The sequence below is a fragment of the Micromys minutus genome, assembly GCF_963924665.1.
Source record: "Micromys minutus genome assembly, chromosome: 13".
NCBI lineage: Eukaryota > Metazoa > Chordata > Mammalia > Rodentia > Muridae > Micromys > Micromys minutus.
Genome location: NC_137982.1, coordinates 8,041,389 through 8,061,727, shown reverse-complemented (window position 1 = coordinate 8,061,727; position 20,339 = coordinate 8,041,389). Strand labels below are relative to the sequence as shown.

Below are 20,339 nucleotides of genomic sequence, written 5' to 3'. Positions count from 1 at the left end.
AGAAGCCAGACCCTGTCACCATCTTGTCCCCTACATCTTCCCCTCCATCCTGGACCACTCTCACATGCCCTCCACCTATGTACAGATTTCTACTTCAGACACGTTCACCCTGGCACCCTACTCTGACTGACACCCCCACCTTCCTTTATTCTCCATTTTCAGGGGACAGGAATCCAGCCTTTTAGACTGAGGGAGAAGCCGTGGGAGGGCTTGAGGCTGGAGGCAGGGGGCCTCAGACTTCTCTACCACTGAAGAAATCCTTCATCCAGGCCTTGGACAAAAGGGCAGTGTTTGGTGTCTGTGGCCTCCAGGAGACACCAAGAAGTAGAAGCAGGTGAGGTCAGGAGCAGGTCAGGGTTCCCTTTTCTGGGACCTTTGCCCTCGTTTCCCTCTGACAAATGGCACTAGGCACTGTCTTCCCACCAGGGACCATTCCTGTGCCCCGAACATTAAGAAACACACAGGTCGACGCTCCATTTGCATATCACTGTATTGTCACATGAAATTCGAATCCCTAAGTGTCTGACTTGGAAACGACCTATTAGGTCACACAGAGTCCAGCCCCTGGGGGCCAAAGCAGCATCAATGCCCAGAGACCACGGCAGGAACCTTCTGCAGGTCTTGCTGTGGGCACCTGCCTTCCCCAGGCCTCAGGGCTGGGTTCTAGGAGAGGCTAGCTCACATCCCAGGCCCTCTGGCTCCCGGGCAGCAGCTTCCCAGATTCAATAGGTTCCTGGTGGGTTAACAGCTATTTCTGAAGAAAAGGCTTCTACGGTCAAATAAATTTCAGAAATGCTGGGCTAAAGAAGATTTCAATGGCTGGGTTTTCTATAGGCCACGCCGGTGCCTTTCCAAATAATCTACATTCTTGTGAACATCCACTGTGGGGAAGAGTGTGCAGAACTTCCCAAAACACACTGGACCTCAAAAACCTTTCCCCAAGAAATATCTTGAGGGCTGAAGCCTCCAGGCACCCTTTGAAACATGCTACTCTAAGCTGTCCGTGACCACTGATAGACGGGCTCCTGTGTTAGTTGAGTGGTAGGCGTACTTCCTGAATGTTGTGTCATGGTGTGGTAGCACAGTATAGCTACCATTGTCATGGTGACGAGAGGACAAGGCTCTGCACCTCTTACAGCCATCTTGTTCTTGTCTGCTGCCTTCAGACAAAGAATGGAGGCCCATGTGAGTCATCCCGGCTACCTCCGAGGATGAAGAGTCCAATTGAAAAAGACAAAAGCCCCCACAGTACTAACAAACCAGCCTCCGACTAGGTTGGGGAAGTTGAGTCAGTCTGTCCCCACTGACACACCTCTAGCCACCTCTCTGGGGCCAGCTCTGCCCAGAGCCCAGGTTGGGGGGGTGGGTGGCGGCTCACCAGGCAGAAATGAGCATCTGGCAGGTGTTGGAGGACATCCACACGAGCTCCACCAGGCGGAACTGGAAGTAGCCGATGATGAAGCCTGAGATGACGTCTGTAATGTGGTGGCGTCCTATCATCACCCGAGACAAGCCCACGCAGAAGGCCCAGAGTACCAGCAGCACTCGCAGTGGCACCGCCAGCACCAGGTGGCTCAGGAAGAACTTGGACACCATGGCAGCACGGCTGGCGTGGCCAGCAGGGAAGGCGTAGATGTCCATGGTGAGGTAGTCCAGGAGCCCAGGGCTGGTTTCATATGGGCCGCGGCGCTTGATGAGCTTCTGTACTCCAGCCACTGTCATGATGTCCAAAAGCAAGGCTGTAGACAGAGCACATAGGCCTGAGTGTCAGTGCCACCACCTGAGGCTAACCAGGTTCTGGTCCCTCACCCTCCTCCTCCCATTGGCTGAGCAGTCTCTGGTCCCTAGCTGCCCTCCTCCCATTGGCTGAGTAGGCTCCGGTCCCTAGCTGCCCTCTTCCCATTGGCTGAGCAGGCTCCAGTCCCTCGCCCTTCTCCTCCCATTGGCTGAGCAGTCTCTGGTCCCTAGCTGCCCTCCTCCCATTGGCTGAGCAGTCTCTGGTCCCTAGCTGCCCTCCTCCCATTGGCTGAGTAGGCTCCAGTCCCTCGCCCTCCTTCTCCCATTGGCTGAGCAGTCTCTGGTCCCTAGCTTCCCTCCTCCCATTGGCTGAGCAGGCTCTAGTCCCTCGCCCTCCTCCCATTGGCGGAGCAGGCTCTGGCACTAGCCGTCCTCCTCCCATTGGCTGACCAGGCTCTTGGCCCATCTGTCCTCTTCCTATTGGCTGAGCAGGCTCCGGTCCCTAGCCCTCCTCCTCCATTCATTTTTCTGGGCCTTTGTGACCTCAGGGCACATTCTCACCCGAGGAACTTCCCTTTTCTGGGGTACCCACTTCCTTCAACAGAGATGCTACCCCTGGAGTAGAAGGTTCTGCTTCAGTGCCTTTGTCCTGATTCCATTTTCTTACCACTAGGCACATTAAACATTTTTTCTTCTTCCCTACCTTTCACGTGCGCGCATGTGTGTGTGTGCGTGCCTGCATGTCTGTGTGTGTGTGTGTGTGTGTGTGTGTGTGTGTGTGTGTGCACGCGTGCGCAGAGGCCCGCAGTTAACAGTGAATACCTTTTTTGGTTGTTCTCTGCTTTACTTTTTTATTTTATTTTATTTTATTTATTTATTTATTTATTTATTTTTGAGGCAGGGTCTCTTGCTGAACCTGGGGCTGACAGCCAGCAAGCCTTAACAATCTTCTGGTCTCTGCTCTATACAGTGCTGGAACTATAGGCATGTGTACATGGGCATGCCCATCATTTTTTATGTGGGTGCTGGGGATTTGAACTTAGGTCCTCGCGCTTGTGTAACAACTGCTCTTATCCACTGAGCTCTCTCTGCAGTCCATCCTTGACCTCTGACATTTCACTCTTATCTGTTCCCTAGTGACGGGCGTCATGAGCAGCTACGGGTACCTGCAGGGTTCCAGGGCTGCAGTACCGGGCTTGGGCTATAGAATTCTTTCCAAAGTATGTCAGCAAAGGTTCCCCCTATTCCCAGAGCACAACAGTTTTTATAAAGCTGAAATGTAATTCTTACAACACACACTCCACAGTATGTGAACACAGAAGCCAGTGGCATTTGTGCAGTCATAGTGATATGTACCCAAGTACAACAGGCTAGCTCTGAACTCAGAGATCCTGCTTCTGCCCACCAAGTGCTGGGATTACAGGCATGTGCCACATAGCTGGCTCCTCTGTGAGACTTTGGAGGCACCACTAAACTGCCCCCTGCAGTTGCCACACACAGCACACTTCCTCACAAGACAGCAAGGCCTCGGGGCATGGAGTAGTCTCATTTGTTTCTACTTCTTTCTGGAATGTTCTGCCCTTCCCCAACACACCACCTTTTCTCTACTGTCCTCTTCAGGCTTCCAGAAGGCTCACCTTGTCTTCACATACAAATCAGACTTGGGCTCTGAGTACTCCTGTGTAGTGGCTACTTCTCATGATGGTGGGGCTGAGCCTGTCTTGTCCAGAGGCTTGTCACTTGGCCCCACACAGGGTGGCAGTCCCCAAAAGTTAGTTGAATCACTGAATGGAAACTAGGCTCACAGGTTGGGCTCGTCCCCCATTTTAGAAGTTTGGGGGACGCCTGAGGCGCCATCTCAGCCACCATCACACTGTGTGGCCTTGGTGGGCCACTCTGTCTGTTTGGGCCATCAGAGGATGGCACTATGCCAGGGCCCAGTTCCATTGGCTAGTCAAAGTGGCTGTCAGGCTGCCAGCCTGGCACTCACACCTTTCTGCTCTGGAGCCAGGGCTGTTGTTAGACAGCTGCAGACAGACCAGCAGTGACGCAGAGCCACTGTGGCTGCACGACTCAGGATACGTTTTCTAGCTGTCCCCACCTGTGAGGTATACAGAGATATCATCTTTCTGAGGAAGGACAGTGTATGCCTGCAAAGGTGACTAGTGGGCTAAGGACGTAGGAAGTCCTAGGACCTACACACTCTATGCAAAGCAGAGAAGTCTCTGCCTCAGAAGGTTGGGTAAGGTAGTGACCATTATTGGAGGATAACCTGCCAGGTGATCCACTTGGTGAATGCCAATGGCTGGGCTCTCAGCAATTATTTTCATGGCAATAGGAAAGGCCAGAGCTGGGTTACAGCTTGGTGGTCATTGGTAGAGAATGAAGTTTGTTGTGTACAGGAACTTGGCTTTCATCCTCAGCATAAGAGAGGGAAAGAGAAGGGGGGAGAGAGAGGAAAAGAGAGGGGGAGAGAAGGAGAAAGAGGGAGAGAGAGGGAAAGAGAAATTTGATGTTGGGCTAGATGTAGTAATGCATGCCTGTTGTCTTAGCAATCTGTAAGTTGAAGCAGGTAGATAATGAATTTGAGCCCAGCCTGGGCTACAAGCTGATGAGAACTTGTCTTATAAGACTCAACTAACAAATTGTTACAGCTATTGGTCTCCACACCCAAATTCTTGGGTATAGTTGGTTCTGGAGATGGACAGGTGTGTGCCAGACCTGGGGCCAAACAGGCTGGCCAGGCTCCTAATGGCCAAGAGGGAGACAGACAGCCACCAAATGGTTGCACAGGGTGGTGCTATTTCAGTCTGTGCCTCGGTAGATAGCAGCTGTTTGTGGGGCTGTGAGAGGGCTGGGGAGCTGCCTTCTCAATGCACAGGATAGGACAACTCTCCTCCCTTCCTCCAGTTGGCCAGGCCTGGGTGTGGTTATCATTGTCCCATACTCTGGAGCCAGAAATAGAAACAAAGCTTGTCATCCCTCAAGGCCCTGAGAACTCGGCTTGCCTTGGGTTTGCTAACTTGCAGCTCACTCAGATCAGAGTGGGGTAAGGTACCTCCCAATTGGGAGGAGGCTCAGAAGAAGAGCTAGAGGAAACTGTCTGCCTTTGATTTGTGTGGGGCTGAGAAAGGTCAGTTTACTCCTTGGATCTCCATGTCCTAAGGTCCAGCAGGGCAGTGGCTGAGTACGTAGGATCCAGGATAAGAGACCAGATTCAAAGTTGCCACTTGCAGAGGGCAGGAACTCTGCCATCTCCTCCGGGCTCCCATCCCTTGTCCATACCATAGGGAGCAATATGGAGCCTGTTTTGAGAGCCGGTCCCCTCAGCAAGTGAGAATGAGAGAGTGCCTGGGTCCACAGCCAGGGACCAGAGAAGGGCCCTGCTGCCTTTCACATCCCCTGAGCCTGCAGTGTTCACCTACAGCACCTTCCTCAGAGGGAATCAGGAACCTGTGCCCAAGAATTCTGTGCAGAAGCAGTTATCCCTGAGGCCTCCCTGCTGGCTTTAGGAGTGCTGAGGGCCTATCTTATCTCTCCAGCTCAGCAGCCTGCTTGGCCTGTGCTGGCCAGGAAACTAGAGGGCTAGAAAAACCCTAGAGCAAGGCAGCACCAGGCCTACTGGTGGCTGTGTATGTGAATCAGGGAGGTCGTTAGGAGGACCTCCCATGGTCCCTTTTGGGCTTGGGCTGTTATTGAAGGTGGCCCCTGAGTGTACGTGTGCATCTGAGTCCTGATTAAGAATGTCCAGTCAATGTGATACAGAACCCTGCAGCTTGCCCCTCTGCAGGACTAGGGCAGTGACACAGGGTGTGAGTAGGGGTGGGGGTGTTGGCCAACAAGGAGCAGAGATAGGTCCTTAACTGACAGGAGCAGGCTTGTGGGTTAAAGTGCCTTGCTGAGGAGGCCTCTGTCTCTGATTCCCATTCTGTTGCTGAGAAGCAGAAGCCAGAACTCTCTAGCTACTGGGACATGAACATGGGTAGGTCTGTGTTTCTGCAGGTGGTATCTTTCTTGGTCCACCACACCCTCCTGGACCCCAAGCTTCTCATTTCTTAGGTCTGCCTCCTTGAAGAGATGGGGTATGCACCTGACTTTTGCTTAAGGATGCCCACTGCAGTGTGACGCAGAACCCTAAAAACCATAGTGACCCAGTGCCCTTCAAGGCCAGACACAGCACACCATGCATGGCTGAGTATAGACAATGAGTGCCCAGGAGCCACCGCAGATGACAAGGCTGCCGTGTATTTATAGCTACCAAGGGAGAGGTACGGGCGGGTACACTAAGGGAAAAGGCCAACTTCAAGACAGGATTTACAGTTACGCCATAACTCTGACTGATGGAATGCTGTGTCTGGACAGACCGGCCTGCGAGGTGCCAGCCTGCCTGGTGTCAGGGCTCACTGAGCAGGGGTAGTGTGGGTAGGTGGTAGGTGAGGGTGATGAACGGTGGATTTTATATCCTTTCTTTGAACTTATCCCCCACCCCACCCCATACAATTTGTATACATGGTCTTACGGTTGTTTTTGGCTGGGGATCTGGATTAGTGGAATGCCCGCCTAGCACATGGAGCTCTGGGTTCAGTTCTCGGTACTGTATGAAAAACAGGTGCGGCCGTGCACAGAAGTGATCTTCCACTCGGGAAATGGAGGCGGGAGGATTAGAAGTTCAAGGTCATGCCTGGCTACATAGTGTGAGTTTAAGGCCAGCCTGAGCTACAGGAAACCTTGTCCCCATCCCTAGTTATTTTTACAAGCTAGGAAATACCATAGAATTGCTTGCATGAGGGACCTGAGACAGTTGAGTTCACAGACACAGAAGCAGAGTTGGGTGTGTGTGGGCTTGGGAGCGAGGGCAGTGGAGAGCTAGGGTTTCATGGGGCGGACTTCCAATTTTGTAAGAGGATGAACTTCTGGGGACATACTGTGGTGACAACTGTCACTGCACAGCAGTGTTTAATGCCAACGAACAGTGTGCTTCGAAAGGTTCAAATGACATTTTTGATGATGTATATTGCCACATTTGCAAAAAGTTATTTTTAAAAAGTCAAAGCAACATTCTAAGAAGACGTGATCTCCCTGGGGAGCATTGATGAAGCAGACAGGTTGGGTGAGTGGGACCAGTGGGGGGCTGGGCTGGGCCTGGCCTTGAGCTCCCTGCTCTGTTGTCTCAAGGAGCGTATGCAGGTGTGTTGGTGGCTGTGCCCACGCAGTTAGCAGCTGTCCTATCTCTTGTGAGTCCCCTCCACCCCCATGCCATGCCAGTTTGCCGTTGGGTGGCTCCAGGCCGGTCCTCCACTCTCCGGACTCAAGCAGCTCTTCACAGTGAACACCCCAGAGTCTGCTTCCTCGTCTTAGCAGTTCACACAGGAAGCTGGATCCAGGGACACCGTCAGAACCCTGGGCACAAAGCTCCAGGGTACCAGCTTGGCTGAGTGGCTTGTGTTACCAGGAGCAGGTCTCAGAATGAACCTGCTGGTTATGTGAATGCCCTGGGATGACCCACCTTGCCCTGTGTGATAAATTTCTTCCTATCACATGTCGGAACCCTGACCCAGACTTGGGGTGGCTAGAGATCCCCAGAAGTCTGGATGTCACATAGCGCCCCTAAGATGATATAAACTGGTCTCCCACTTTTAAAAGCAGAAGTGTACCCAACTGAAGATTTGAGATCAGTCTAAATATCCTTTAGTCAGGCAAGGCACATAGTCTCTTTCGAGGTTGTGCCTTAAGTAGTCCCCAAGAGCAAGAGCTGGTGGGCAGGAGGTAGGAGAGGTGACAGACATATCTTCTGCTGCATTGCCTGAGTGGGAAGCTCAAGGCTGAAGAGGTTTAATCCTCTGTTCTCATTGTGTAAGAACATGGGGGGGGGGGACCATACAGCCGAGCAGGCTCCTGAGAGCAGAGGCCACACAAATCAAACCCAACAGGGACACAGGGTATGTACAGGTAGAGAGCCAGAGGCATAGTGCCTCCTGGGAAGGACTAAAGGACGGGCCCACTTTCTTACTGACCTATGTTCTGTGGAACACAAGCGCCTTACCAAAGCGCTTCTTCCAGGACATGCGCCCAGCAAGTGTCTGCTCATCTCAGACTGACGCTGCCGCGGGGGCTAATCACTGCAGCTGAGGATCATTCTCTCAAATTTCTGCTTGATCCTATTTATTTCTGTCTTGCAAAAGTTCCCTCCAGGGGCTTCAGGGATGGCTCAGATGGTAAAGTATCTGCCGTACGTGCTCAGGATCTGAGTTTAGTCTCCAGCACGCCCATAAAAACCAGGTGTGGCAGCGTGCCCCTGTAACCTGGCAACAGGGGATGGAGACAGGTGGATCCTGGGAGCTCACTGGCCTGCCAGACTAAATCAATGACCCTGTTTTCAAAACGATGAGATGCAGGGCAGCTGAGGAAGATTCCAGAGAGGCCTCTACATACCCGCAAACATGCACAGTTGGGAGGGAAGGACCGTTAGCTTGAGGCCAGGCTGGGCCATCGGATTGATCCTGTCTCGAACAAACAAACAATCCAGCACTTGGGACGCAGCTACATAGTGAGTCTGAGGCCACTCTGGGTGACATAAGCTGTCTCAAAAGCTGCAAACAAACAACATAAATAAAAGCAACCCAACAAATAAGTGCCGGTCATGGTGAAACTCATCTGTATGCTAGCCTAAAACAAAACAAAACCAAAGGATAACAACAACAACAATAACAATATAATAAAGTGTTGTTAGGGCGCGTGGAGAGACTAGAATGCTTGTGCACAGGCAGGGGACGGTGTTCATGTTCAATCACAGTGAAAAACATAGGAAATCCTTCCCACCTGTAAACACAGATCCTCAGTGCCCAACCTCTCCTTCCCGGCAGCCAGAAGAGCCAGGAGTAGGGCCTGAGATGCACACGCCCTGTTCACAGCACCCGGGAGTGGAGATGCGCATCACTGCATAATAGACTCAACGGGCTCCATTTGCACAGGTTAACCACTATCCAGCCAAAAAAAGGAAGAAAGTCAGGCTGCCAAGGTTGTTCAGTGGATAAAGGCAGCAAGCCTGATGTCTGGAGTTCGATTCCCAGGACCCACATTACCGCAGGTTATATTCTCTGACCCTCACACACACACACACACACAGAGGCACATACCCCATCAAATAAATGCTAAGGAAAAGTTTTTAAAGACAGAAGAGGCTGAAACAAACCCTGAGGCCTTTAAGCTAACACAAAAGAGCTGGGCATGGAAAGACAAGTGCCATAGAAATCCGTGTAAAGGAAGCCACTCGCAGGCAGGGAAGAGACGGCTGCTGCCAAGGGCTGGGGGTGGGGGATGGGTACAGAGTTGTATGTTATGGAGACAGAGCTTCAGCTGAGGCAGGTGAAAAGGTCCTGCGGGTAGAGGAGACACTGACAATTTCACAGTGATGAAGATGCGCTTCAGGCATTGAACTTTACATCTACAACACACCAAAATGATCTCTCACACACAAATAAAATAATAAATAAGTAAATGTAATTATACACACACACACACACAGACTCACACATTTTGTTTTCTTTCTTTCTTTCTTTCTTTCTTTCTTTCTTTCTTTCTTTCCTTCTTTCTGAGACAGGGTTTTCTCTGTAGCCCTGGTTGTCTTGGAACTCTGTACACCAGGCTGGTCTCGAACAGAGATTAGCCTGCCTCTGCCTCCTGAGTGCTGGGATTAAAGATGTGAGCCACCATCACTCAGCAAGAAAGAAAATGTTTAAGTGTCATGTTTGGGGCCGTGGAGGTAGCTTAGCCAGTTAAGTGCTTGATATGCAATCTCAGTAGCCTACATGGCCTTTACATAAAGCTGGGTGAGCATCTGTGATCTCAGCACCGGAGTAGCAGAGACAGGTGGAGCACTGAGCTCACACGCAGGAGTCTAGACTACCTGTGAGCTTTAGGCTAGAGACACTGTTTTAAAGAATGAGGAAGGGACAGGCCATGATGGCGCACACCTTTAATCCCAGTACTTGAGAGGCAGAGGCAGGTGGATCTCTGAGTTGGAGGCCAGCCTGGTCTACAGAAGTTTCAGGACAGGCAGGGATGCATAGAGAAACCCTGCCTTGGGAATAAATACATAAATGAATAGAAAGAGGAGAAGTAACCCTTGAGAAACAGCACTTGCGGTTTTCCTCTGAGCCCTGCACATTCCCCCAGAAGTCATAGATTTGACTGCTTAGGGAGTGGCACTATTTGAAAGAATTAGGAGGTGTGGCCTTGTTGGAGGAAGTGTGTTACTGGGGGTGGGCATTGAGGTTTAAAAAGCCCAAGCCAAACCCAGAGTCTCTCTTCCTGCTGCCTGGACCAGAAGTAGAACCCTATGTCTGTCTGTCCCTATGCTTCCTGCCATGGGGACAATGGGATAAACCTCTGACACTGTAAGCCAGCCCCGATTAAATGCTTTACTTTTATAAGCGCTAAGATGGTCACAGTGTCTCTTCACAGCAATAGAACAATGACTAAGACACCTGCACACACAGCGTCATGTTCATAGTCAGGAATCTCACTGAAGGACTCAGGTCAGGGGCTGGAGAGATGGCTCAGCAGTTAAAAGCACTAGATGCTCTTCCAGAGGACCTGGGTTCACTACCCAGCACCCACGTGGCAGCTCACAACTGTCTGTAATCCAGTACCAGGATCTGATGCTCTCACACAAAAAAGCATGCAGGCAAAACACCAATGCACATAAAATAAAAAATAAATAAACAAGAATAAGGATTCAGATCGTGGTAACAGGGCATGAGCCCATTTCCACCTGGGACAGGCTCTCAAGGAAAGGAAACATGGTGAGCAGGGAGGGTCCCAGTCACCCGTCACTTGGCTCCATGTAGGGTCATCCAGCCTGGTCAGGTGCTTAGCAAAGATGTTGGGGTCACTGCCCTAGCATCTAGGACACAGACAGGACCTGGTGGTAGACCGGGCTAGTGATGGTGACAAAGCTACCATTGTGATAGTCATGGTCACCTAAGCGCTCCCAGATTTGGCACATGCCAAATCCTCCATGTTAAGATACTTCCTTCAATTTCATTTGACAAATGTTAAGATACTTCCTTTAACCCATTTGACAGATGAGAAAACTGAGGCTCCAAAAGGTGAAGGCACTTGCCTGTGGTCACAGCAGGCCCTGGGGTATGTGCCCAGGTCTAATTGATTCTAAGCTTTCCTCAGCTGCTAAAATTGCTCTGGTTAGGTTCTCTGGAGTCTAGGGCAGAAGGCAGGGAGCGTATAGTTCTGGGGACTGTCCTGGACTTCTGAGGTTCAGTTCCCATCTTCTACCACATCTGTTCTGTTCCTCAGGGTCCTGGCTGTAGGCATGAGACCTCATCTCTCAGCCCAGAAATTTCCCTAGGCCCTGGCCAGGTGCCCTGTGCTCTGAGCGAGGGTTGAGCTGGACAGACAGATGCCTCTAGACCCTATAGTTTTTGTAATAGTGACATCAGCCATTGGGCTTCACTGGGTCCCTCAAATCTCCACCATAGACCTGTTGCTCCAGAGGTGGGAACTCTCTAAACCACGTCTTCACTGTACCCCAGGGCTAGGTAAAGGACAGGTCCGTTGCTCAGTGGATGATGGCTGTCCCTGAATGGAGGAGGTGACTGGGGTCTCATCTAGCAGGTGAAGCTTCGATTGTGGGTCCGAGACCTACCTTGCTATTTTGTTGGTTTTATTTTGTTGAGACAGGATCTCACTCTGTAGACCAGGCTGGCCTGGAACCCACAGAGATCTGCCTGCCTCTGCCTTCCGAGTGCTGGAATGAAAGGTATGAGGGCCACACAACCTGGCAGTGGCACAAGGTTTTCATCCCAGCACTCAGGAGGCAGAGGCAGGCAGATCTCTGTGAAAGCCAGGCCAGCCTGGTCTACAGAGTGAATTCCAGGACAGCAAAAGCTACCCAGAGAAACTTTGTCTCAAACAAAACAAAACTAAAACCCAAAACAAACCAAAAAGCATGTGCCACCATTGTTTTGAGAAGTTTCTAATGCAGCTCAGGTTAACCTCAAACTAAGTAGCCAACTGTAACGGTTTGTATATGTTAGACCCAGGGAGTTGCACTATTAGAAAGTATGGCCCTGTTGGAGTAGGTGTGGCCTTGTTAGAGTGGGTGTGGTCTTGTTGGAGTGGGTGTGGCCTTGTTGGAGTAGGTGTGGCACTATGGGTGTGGGATTCTGCTAGCAGCTCCCAGCTCCTCCTGTACCATGCCTGCCTGGACACTGCCAAGTTCCCACCTTGATGATAATGGTCTGAACCTCTGAACCTGTAAACCAGCCCCAGCTAAATGTTATCCTTATAAGAGATGCCTTGGTCATGGTGTCTGTTCACAGCAGTAAAACCCCAACTAAGACACCAATGATGGCTTTGAACATCTGATCTTGCCTCTATCTCCTGAGTGCTAGGATTGGGGCACCAGCCACCATGGCAGGTTGATGTGCTGAGCATGAGACCCATGGCTTTGTGCATGCTACAAAGCTGAGCCCAGCCTTACACCCTGTTTTCTGTCACATTCTTTTCCCACTAAGCTAGAGTGCTGGACACCACACTCCATGGAGACATTGGGACCCCAGAGCTACCCTGCCTGTTCCACAGAGCCTGTGTAAATAGCTAATCCTATGATAGTGATGTGTAGACCCATGGTAACAGAGAGGGCAACGGTTCTAGTTGTAGGGCTTGGTTCCTGGACCAACCATGGTGGGCAAGTCACTTGATCCTAAGCATCAGCTTTCCTTTCTGTATAATGGGCACAGTGACATTGCCTTTCCATAACCACTAGGAAGGCCTACTGTGCCAAAACAGGCACGGGTATGGCATAGCATTTGGTTTACAGCAAAGCTCAGTGAGGGATGTCCTTTAATAGTCAAAAGCCACTGTGGCTCTTATTCAAGAGGGCACCTTGAGTCCTGTTCTCAAATGCTGGTTGCTGGAAGGGCCTAGAAACACTGTTCTCATAAATGACTACAAAGCTTCCACATCTGGGGCAGAGAAGTGTCTGCAGAAGCAGCGATCCTGTATGAGGCATGGATGAAAGTGTGGATATTTGCTTGGTCAGCATCTGCTTGCATACACTCCCTCTGGGAGTGGCTGTTCATCGGAGGACTGAGACTCAGTCTCCCTCTTCTCCGAGACCTCCCTTACCCTCCTCAGGGTAATGCTCAGCAAGACTGGAGATGTGCTCAGTGCTAATCCAGCCCCTAACACTGTATACCCTGGGGCAATTCCTTGCCTCAGCCTTCTGGGGTAGGGTGGGTGGGGTTAGACAGGACCGCATGGCTTCTGGTAAATGCTCAGTGCACAGTTGCCAACACGGGCACAGGGAGAAGGTAGAAAAAGGCAGACAGGGTTGGGGGCAACACTTTCCTAAAACCTGACTCCTCATATACACTTCCTTGGTGAATCTATTTTGGGCATAGGAGAAACTTCACATAACCGGACAGGTTTTGTTCTAGAAGCTTCTATTCCAGCACCTTGGCTATGTGTTCTCTCCTGGACTCTCCCTTCCCCTACAACCCTGAACTGGGACCCTGTAAGACAGTGGTTTATATGACAGTTGGGACTGTTAGAAATTCCAGGCCCTGAAGTTGGTCAGGCTGTTTGATTTACTGGGACCTCGGTTTTTTAATCTGTCAAATGGGAGTGTTAGGGACAGCAGCCTCATGGGATAAGCTGGGAGAAAGCAGTAACATAAAGCTGAAGGCTCAGGTTCTAGAACTGTAGGAGCTGGCTTTGCCTGCATTTCCAAGGGATGATCAAAGGCTCCCAAAGGAATCTAAGGACCAGGAGGAGCCAGAAGGATGAGTGGGGTGGGAGTTGGGTATCATCTTCAGGTAGAAGGGATGGCTTGCTTTCCACATGGGTACCACATGGTGACTGGTATGTGGCAGTGGTAGCCTGAAGGGCTGGCTAGTGGCAATGACTTTGGCAAAGGAAACTGACAACCAGACTTCTTTCTCCAGAGACATCCCAGGGGGGAGGAGCAGGGTAGTGCTCCAAGTGGCTCAGAGTGGGTAATAAGAAACCTTAGGTGGGTCCTTTGAATCTTCAGACTCTAGAAGAATCCTAGGCAATTTGTAGGGTTTCTAACTGAGCATGAGGGAGGTGACAATTTGGGGTCACTGGTTAGGAATAATGGCCTGACCAAGACATCGCCCTAGGTCACTCAGCAGAGCCCTCTTTGTACTATGAAGTCCTGGACAGAGAATTAGTCCCCAGAGGTGCCTGCTGGCCTCTCCATCCTGTAACCCCCCCCAACTTCCCAATTTGCAGGGGGCCCTTGCCTCCCCACACTAGAGGCTTGTCCGTTTCTGGGGCACCTTTTCTGCCTAGAGCCTGATGATCCTGGAAGGGGTTGGGCCGGCTCCCAAAAGGCCCGACAGGCCCGGTGACAGGTGGCCACCAGGCACACTCACCTAGCAGCAGGTTCATAAGCACCTCTTGGCCGGCCAGAGTGCTGCTTCTCACCAGGCAGAGGATGGTGCCCCCAATCCAAGGAATGCCGTGGCCTGTGATGCCAATGAGCTTGACCATGGAGCGGGCACTGGCCCAGGATGCAGTCCGGCCGGCACATACCCCCAGTCGCTTGGACATGCAGATGTCAATAGCCAGCAGGGAGTTGAAGGCGATGCCCTTGAATGAGGGGTTCAGCTGCATGCAGTCCTCCTCGGGCAGCTGCTGTGACTGGCGACGCTCCCGGGCCCCGTCGCTGGAGGGTGGGGGCTGTGTCGAGGGCCCTGAGGCCTTCCTACCTGAGCTTCTGGGCTCCTGGGTCCCTTTGGGGGGCTGGTTCAGGGACAGGAACTCAGCTCGGTTGAGGACATTGTTGCGATCCCTGGCACGGGTCCGGCTCTGAGAAGCTGGCATGGTGACCTCGCTCACTACGAGAAGGCCAGTCCCAGCCCAGCTCCAAGGGCCTTCTCCCAGAAGACTGGAGCCGCCACCTTCTCTGTAGCAGCTGTTTAAATATAGAGAGAATTGCACATGGCTATTTACCTCCAGCTGCCACCCGGCTCCGAAGGGGACGTCAGTGCCAGCTGGGCAGCCAATAGAGCCCACCCTTACGGGGCCAGCGCCAATAGAGCCACGGAGGGGCGGATGAGTCCACAGCTGAGGCCTGGCTGCCTCGGGCCTGGGCTATTTAAATCTGCCAATGGCTGGTCCTTGGGCTCTGAAGAACTCTGGGAAATGTAGTCCATTGTTCTTGATTCAGCCTTTCCTTCCCTCTCTGGTCTCGAGCCCTGGCAGAGATGGACCCCACATTTATACCCGCTTTTTCCAGCTGTGCTTTGACCAGGGAAGATCCTTCGTAGCTAGGCCCTCCTGTTCCCCTGACTGGGCAGTGGATACCTTACTCCCAGGGGGCTGTAAAGAGTTTTTGATGTCACTGAGAGGACCCTATGTTGCGTCTCTAGGGCCAGGTCAACTATCCCCCTATCCCCTTAATGAGACCATTAAGTTTTCAGGACCAATTGTTCTCCTCCTCTACCTCCTCCTCCTCCTTTAAAAATAAAGTGTTGAGTTTGCTGTTATGAACCATGGTGCATTTGAATGGCCATTTGTGGAACTGGCCTTCTGTTAGACAGATGGGTAATCAACTGGGAAGAGATCTGCCTCTTGGAGGTTGTCCCTGGTTCTTGAGCTGAGCAGAGGAAATAAGTACCCATATGTAGCCATGGAGCTCCTGGGTCTGTGGCAGGAGTTGGTCACACTACACAGTCAAGTTGTCCTGTCCCCAACCATCAGGAAGACCTAGGTTCCCCACATATTAAGCAAATGACACACACATGACCCAAACTGTATAGAGCCCTGTAGGACCCAAGTCTGGGTGGCTTAGGTCATGGAGAAAGCACACACATGAGATGCAATGGAGCACTTCCTGTAGGAAGTATGAAGCATCTGTTGCTGGTCCGTGGAAAAGGAGAGAAGAGGGGTTATCCCAGAGAGCCACAGAGGGCAGCCAGAGAGGCCCTGCTGAGCATGTGAGGCTTAAGGGAGGCCTCCGGCAGCTCCCTGGGCAGCATCTGGATCTCTAATGCACACAGCCTATCTTAGGCTGCCTGGCCCTAGGATGTTGATGTTCAGTGGAGTTGGCTGGAGAGTGAGAAGTGACTGCTCAGGACTTACCACACTGGGATTATAATTTGTCTGTCTGCCCAGCTCAGCCCAAGACCTGAAGCCTATGCATGAAGACCCAGGACCACCCCAGAGCATCCTAAGAACAAGAGGCCAACTCAGGTTCTGTTGTCTCTAGCCACAGCAGACCAGCCTTCAGGTTCCAGAGTCGGGGACTCTCACATCAGCTCTTAGCAGCTGGAAGGCCTGCTCAGCCTGTCTCTTTCCTGAACCTTAGTGTTTCTACTTGCAACACACAGGCATCATAGTGCCCGCTTCTTATGATTTCAGAAGTTTGTAAAATGCTGAGTAATTGTTCTGCTCACAGTGCACTGTTGGACGCCATGTGACATGGAACAAAGCCCTTTTTCCTTCAGAAGGACCCAGCCCACGGCCCGACTTCGTCCCATTCTTGGCTGAGATAAGGCCAGTATCCAAGAGCCCTCAGTGTGGGGTTCCTTGCAAGTGCCAGTTGCATACTGGGGTAGACTAGGCAGGGACCACCTGATCCCTTCGCTTCTAGTGTTCAATGCAGACCAAGCATGGGGTGAGAGAGCAACATCACATCATATCTTCCCTTCTGGATGCAGCAACAAGGCATGAGCTCCCTCCTCCTGGACCTTAGACAAGTTCTTCTGTCTGGTCTGGGGAACAAATAATAACAGACATGCTTTTGGTTTTGAATAAATGAGTTGATTAAGTAATAAAGCAAGTCAAAGAAAGAGAGGGAGAGGTTTGAATGAGGTGTCCCTCAACGTCTCAGACATCTAAGTACTTGGTACCCAGTTGGTGGCACTGTTAATATGCTTAGGTGGTCTTATTGGAGGTAAGAGAGTTTAAAGGCTCATGCCATCTTAAGTTGACTCTCTTTTTGTGCTTCAAGATGTGAGCCCTTCTTCTTCCTGCTGCTGCCACCAGGCCTTTGCTCATGAACTCTGACCCTGGGAGATGTAAGGCCAAGTAAACTCTTCTATAAGCTGCCTTGGTCATGGTGTTTTATCACAGTGATAGGAAAGCAAGCAAGCAACCAAGCAAGCAAGCAAGATAGATAGATAGATAGATAGATAGGGAGATAGATAGATAGATAGATAGATAGATAGATAGATAGATAGATAGGAAAATAGATAGGCAGATGGATAGAGAGACAGATAGGCAGGTGGGCAAATAGATGTATATATTTATGTATGTATGGATGTATGATGGATGGATGGATAAACAGACATATAGGCAGGCAGACAAATAGATAGATAGATAGCTATAGACATATAGATATATACATAGATAAATAGATAGACATATAGACAGATAGACAAATAGGCAGATAGACAAATAGATGGATGGATGGATAGATAGGCAGATTGGTAGACAGATGACAAATATCATCATCATATTAGGTGCTGAAAGCATCCATCAGAAATTGGCTGAGGAAATCCCTTTGAGGCAGTCAACAGGTGTTCCCGGGAGAGTGGGTTCTGGGTAGACAAGAGTGACCCTTGAGTAAGTGAGGCTTCCGGGTAAGAAAAGAAATAACAACAGAGATGACATCATCAAATTTATGACATCTAATAGAAACCAGTGAGGGGAGCTAAAGCAGTCAGCTGGGGCTCCCCATTGAGTTTCCTTTCTATGGGTGAGTTTTGTCTCCCACTGCAGGTACCTTTACAACATTGAATAAATCATAGTAATATCACTTGGTAATAGTTTATACTCAGCTGTTCTGAAGGACATGATTTAATTTCCATTTGAGACAGGGTCTCACTATGTGGACCATACCGGTCTTGAACTCACAGAGACCCGTGAGCCTCTGCCTCCTAAGGTCAAGGATTAAATGTGTGTGCCACCCTGCCAAGCACTGTTTCTATTCTTCAGCTGTTTTGCTGTTTCCTTCCTTTGCTGTTGCAGGGTCAGGGAGCCATCACTTATCACCAGACAAGGGGGTTGAAGGAAATTTTGAAGCAAATATACTTCGGTCTGAAACAGAGAGGGGGTATCCTCCTTCCAATGCTAGCTTTAGGTAACCAGAACGACGTGAAAATTTAGCAATATAATGTACATTGCACAGGTGGACCCTATGTCGTGGGGGGAATGCTGAATGTGTAGCCTTCAGTCAGTATACTGAAAATAAAGCTCAGATAGGTGAAGGTTTCCAGTCAGGAACTGAAAAGAAGCAAGACTCAGACCATTAGGTAGTTCTCAGTGTGGGGACATTGGAGCCTTTGGGCTCAGATTCTTCAGTCCACGGGGTCCTGGAAATGTTTGATCAATTCTCTGCCAGGAAAGTCACCCTTACCCTCCAAGGTGGGGCCATGTCCTGGGCTGGCTTCAGCAGGGGCTGAGGAGCCCGGGCAGCCAGGACTATTAATACCCAGGGCTGTGTTAGCATTTTATTCTGGCTGGGGTGGTCAATTGAGTTCTGCAGAGGCCATGGGGTCCAATTTAGCTCCAGAGCCTGTCAGTGGTTAAAACAGACTATGAAGAGCAGCTGCCCCAGGTTCAATCCCTGGCTTAGCCAATGATCACAAGCAAACTTTTCTATCGATCCAGGACTCTGAAAAGGCTCAGTCAGCACAAGAGGCTCTGCTCTTTCCCTGTGGTCAGGACCTGTGACTCCTCTGTCTGCTGTGCGATCTCTGGTTACTTCCACTCCATAAACTCTTGCCAGCACCTACCAGGCCACACAATCCAATTTCTCAAGAGTCTTGGCATTCTGTCAGTTATTCAGACAATGCTTTTATTGATCTCTTCTGGCCATTCTGCTGAAGAGCCAGGACACAGATCCTCGAAATGATGAACTAGATAAAAGACAATAAAATACCACCAATAATTTTTGTTATAGTGTGTTTGCTTTTCAAGGCAGGGTTCTGCTGTTTCGACCAGGCTGGCCTTGAATTCACAGAGATCAGCCTGCTTCTGCCTTCCAAGTGCTGGCATCAAAGATGTGTACTGCCACTACCAGACAAAGGTTAGCCCTTCCTGCAAATAAACTTAATTATTACAGATGATAGTTATAATTTTATCACTTGAAAACTAATACACTAATACGGGTGTCACCTTAAAGAGAGATCCTTGTCTTATTTTCAATTATTGTAGCATCTCATATCAACTAGTTATTTTAATAATTAGACAATAAAAAAAACAAAATATACCCACGCATATCTTATCTATTTGCAAATATAAATACACATTTGAGACATGATCACCTTTTACAGCCTTTTAGAATATGAGATCTTTTTCCCCTTATACGATAGATTTGACTAATTTTCCATGACAATCAACTTCATTCTTATTTACTTGTTTGTTTAAAGTGTGTGTGTGTGTGTGTGTTTTGCCTGTATGTTTTATGTGTACCATATGTGTGTCTGGTGCCTGCAGAGGCCAGAAGAGGATATCAGGTCCCCTCAGAAGGTTGTGAACAGTCATGTGGGTGCTGGAAGTTGAAGCTGGGTCCTCTGGAAACACAGCAAGTGCTCTAACCACTAAGCCTTCTCTCCAGGCCCCTATTATCTTTCAATGAGTGCCTGACATTTTGCTGCATAGAGGAGGGGTCATCACTTATGTAAGAACTCTGCTGTTATTCTTGCTTTTATTGAGTAGCTACTGTATTCAAAGCTACTGTGGGGGCAAGCACGGGCAAGCATACTCACAGACACATCTCTGCATTCCAGAGCAGATTATGAAAAAATGCAAGCAAAACAGGATGTTGGCATGGCACCACTGCAGACTTTGGTGGGCTAGCCTGGGCTGTTGCTGTATGCAAACTGCAGGAAACACAAAGACACAGGGCAAACCTAACCACCTCCTTCCCTCTTTAGGGGAAGGATTATTCAGTGTTGACACCATCTCTAGGCCACAGGTCCTAGGGCCAGCGCTAGAATTTAAGCTGCTGGTCTCACACACTCTTGGCTTAAGAGATGTGTTTCTGGTTATATGTGCCCTATAGCATCTGAGTCTCCTGACTGTGTGGTCTCAAATATGATGTTCTGAGTCCTACTGTGGGCAAGGATCCACAGAGAATATAAAGGGAATAGGCCATAGTTCTATCCACACAGATGGCTTGGCTCCCCTGAGGCATCGCCTATGTGGCATGTCCCCAAGCCTTGCTTCATTCAGTAGGGACTGTGGAGACCTGAGGTGGGAGTAAAGTATGCCTGACCCAGATACTAAGGTTCAGATCCAGGTCTTGGGCATTGCATAACAAAGCCTTTCCTGGGGAGGTGCAACACTCAACTACCGCCCCAGACAGGGAACCCGTGGCAGACCAAAGTACAGATACTACCAATCCGACTTAGTGAGCTATGAGTTTTATTGGGGTTACCTACAGGAACATGAACAAGGAATGTCACAAAGATGGGAACCTGGGCAATTCAACAGGTTGGAGAGTGTCCTTTCTTTTCTTTTCTTTTTTTAATTTTTCAAACATTTATTTATTTATTTTATGTAGGATCCCATTACAGATGGTTGTGAGCCACCATGTGGTTGCTGGG

The 20,339-nt window shown here is 50.1% G+C and overlaps 1 protein-coding gene across 1 annotated transcript; it reads right to left on the bottom strand.

Moving 5' to 3' along the window:
- Nucleotides 1-472: 472 nt before the first annotated feature.
- PLPP7 (phospholipid phosphatase 7 (inactive)) lies at nucleotides 473-14,741 on the bottom strand. The gene is made up of 2 exons (XM_080927169.1): nucleotides 14,157-14,741; nucleotides 473-1,739 (listed from the first exon to the last, which is right to left on the bottom strand). Exons 1-2 carry the CDS (start codon nucleotides 14,605-14,607, stop codon nucleotides 1,375-1,377), a joined length of 816 nt encoding a protein of 271 aa, XP_080783295.1. The 5' UTR covers nucleotides 14,608-14,741; the 3' UTR covers nucleotides 473-1,374.
- Between the last annotated feature and the right edge of the window lie 5,598 nt (nucleotides 14,742-20,339).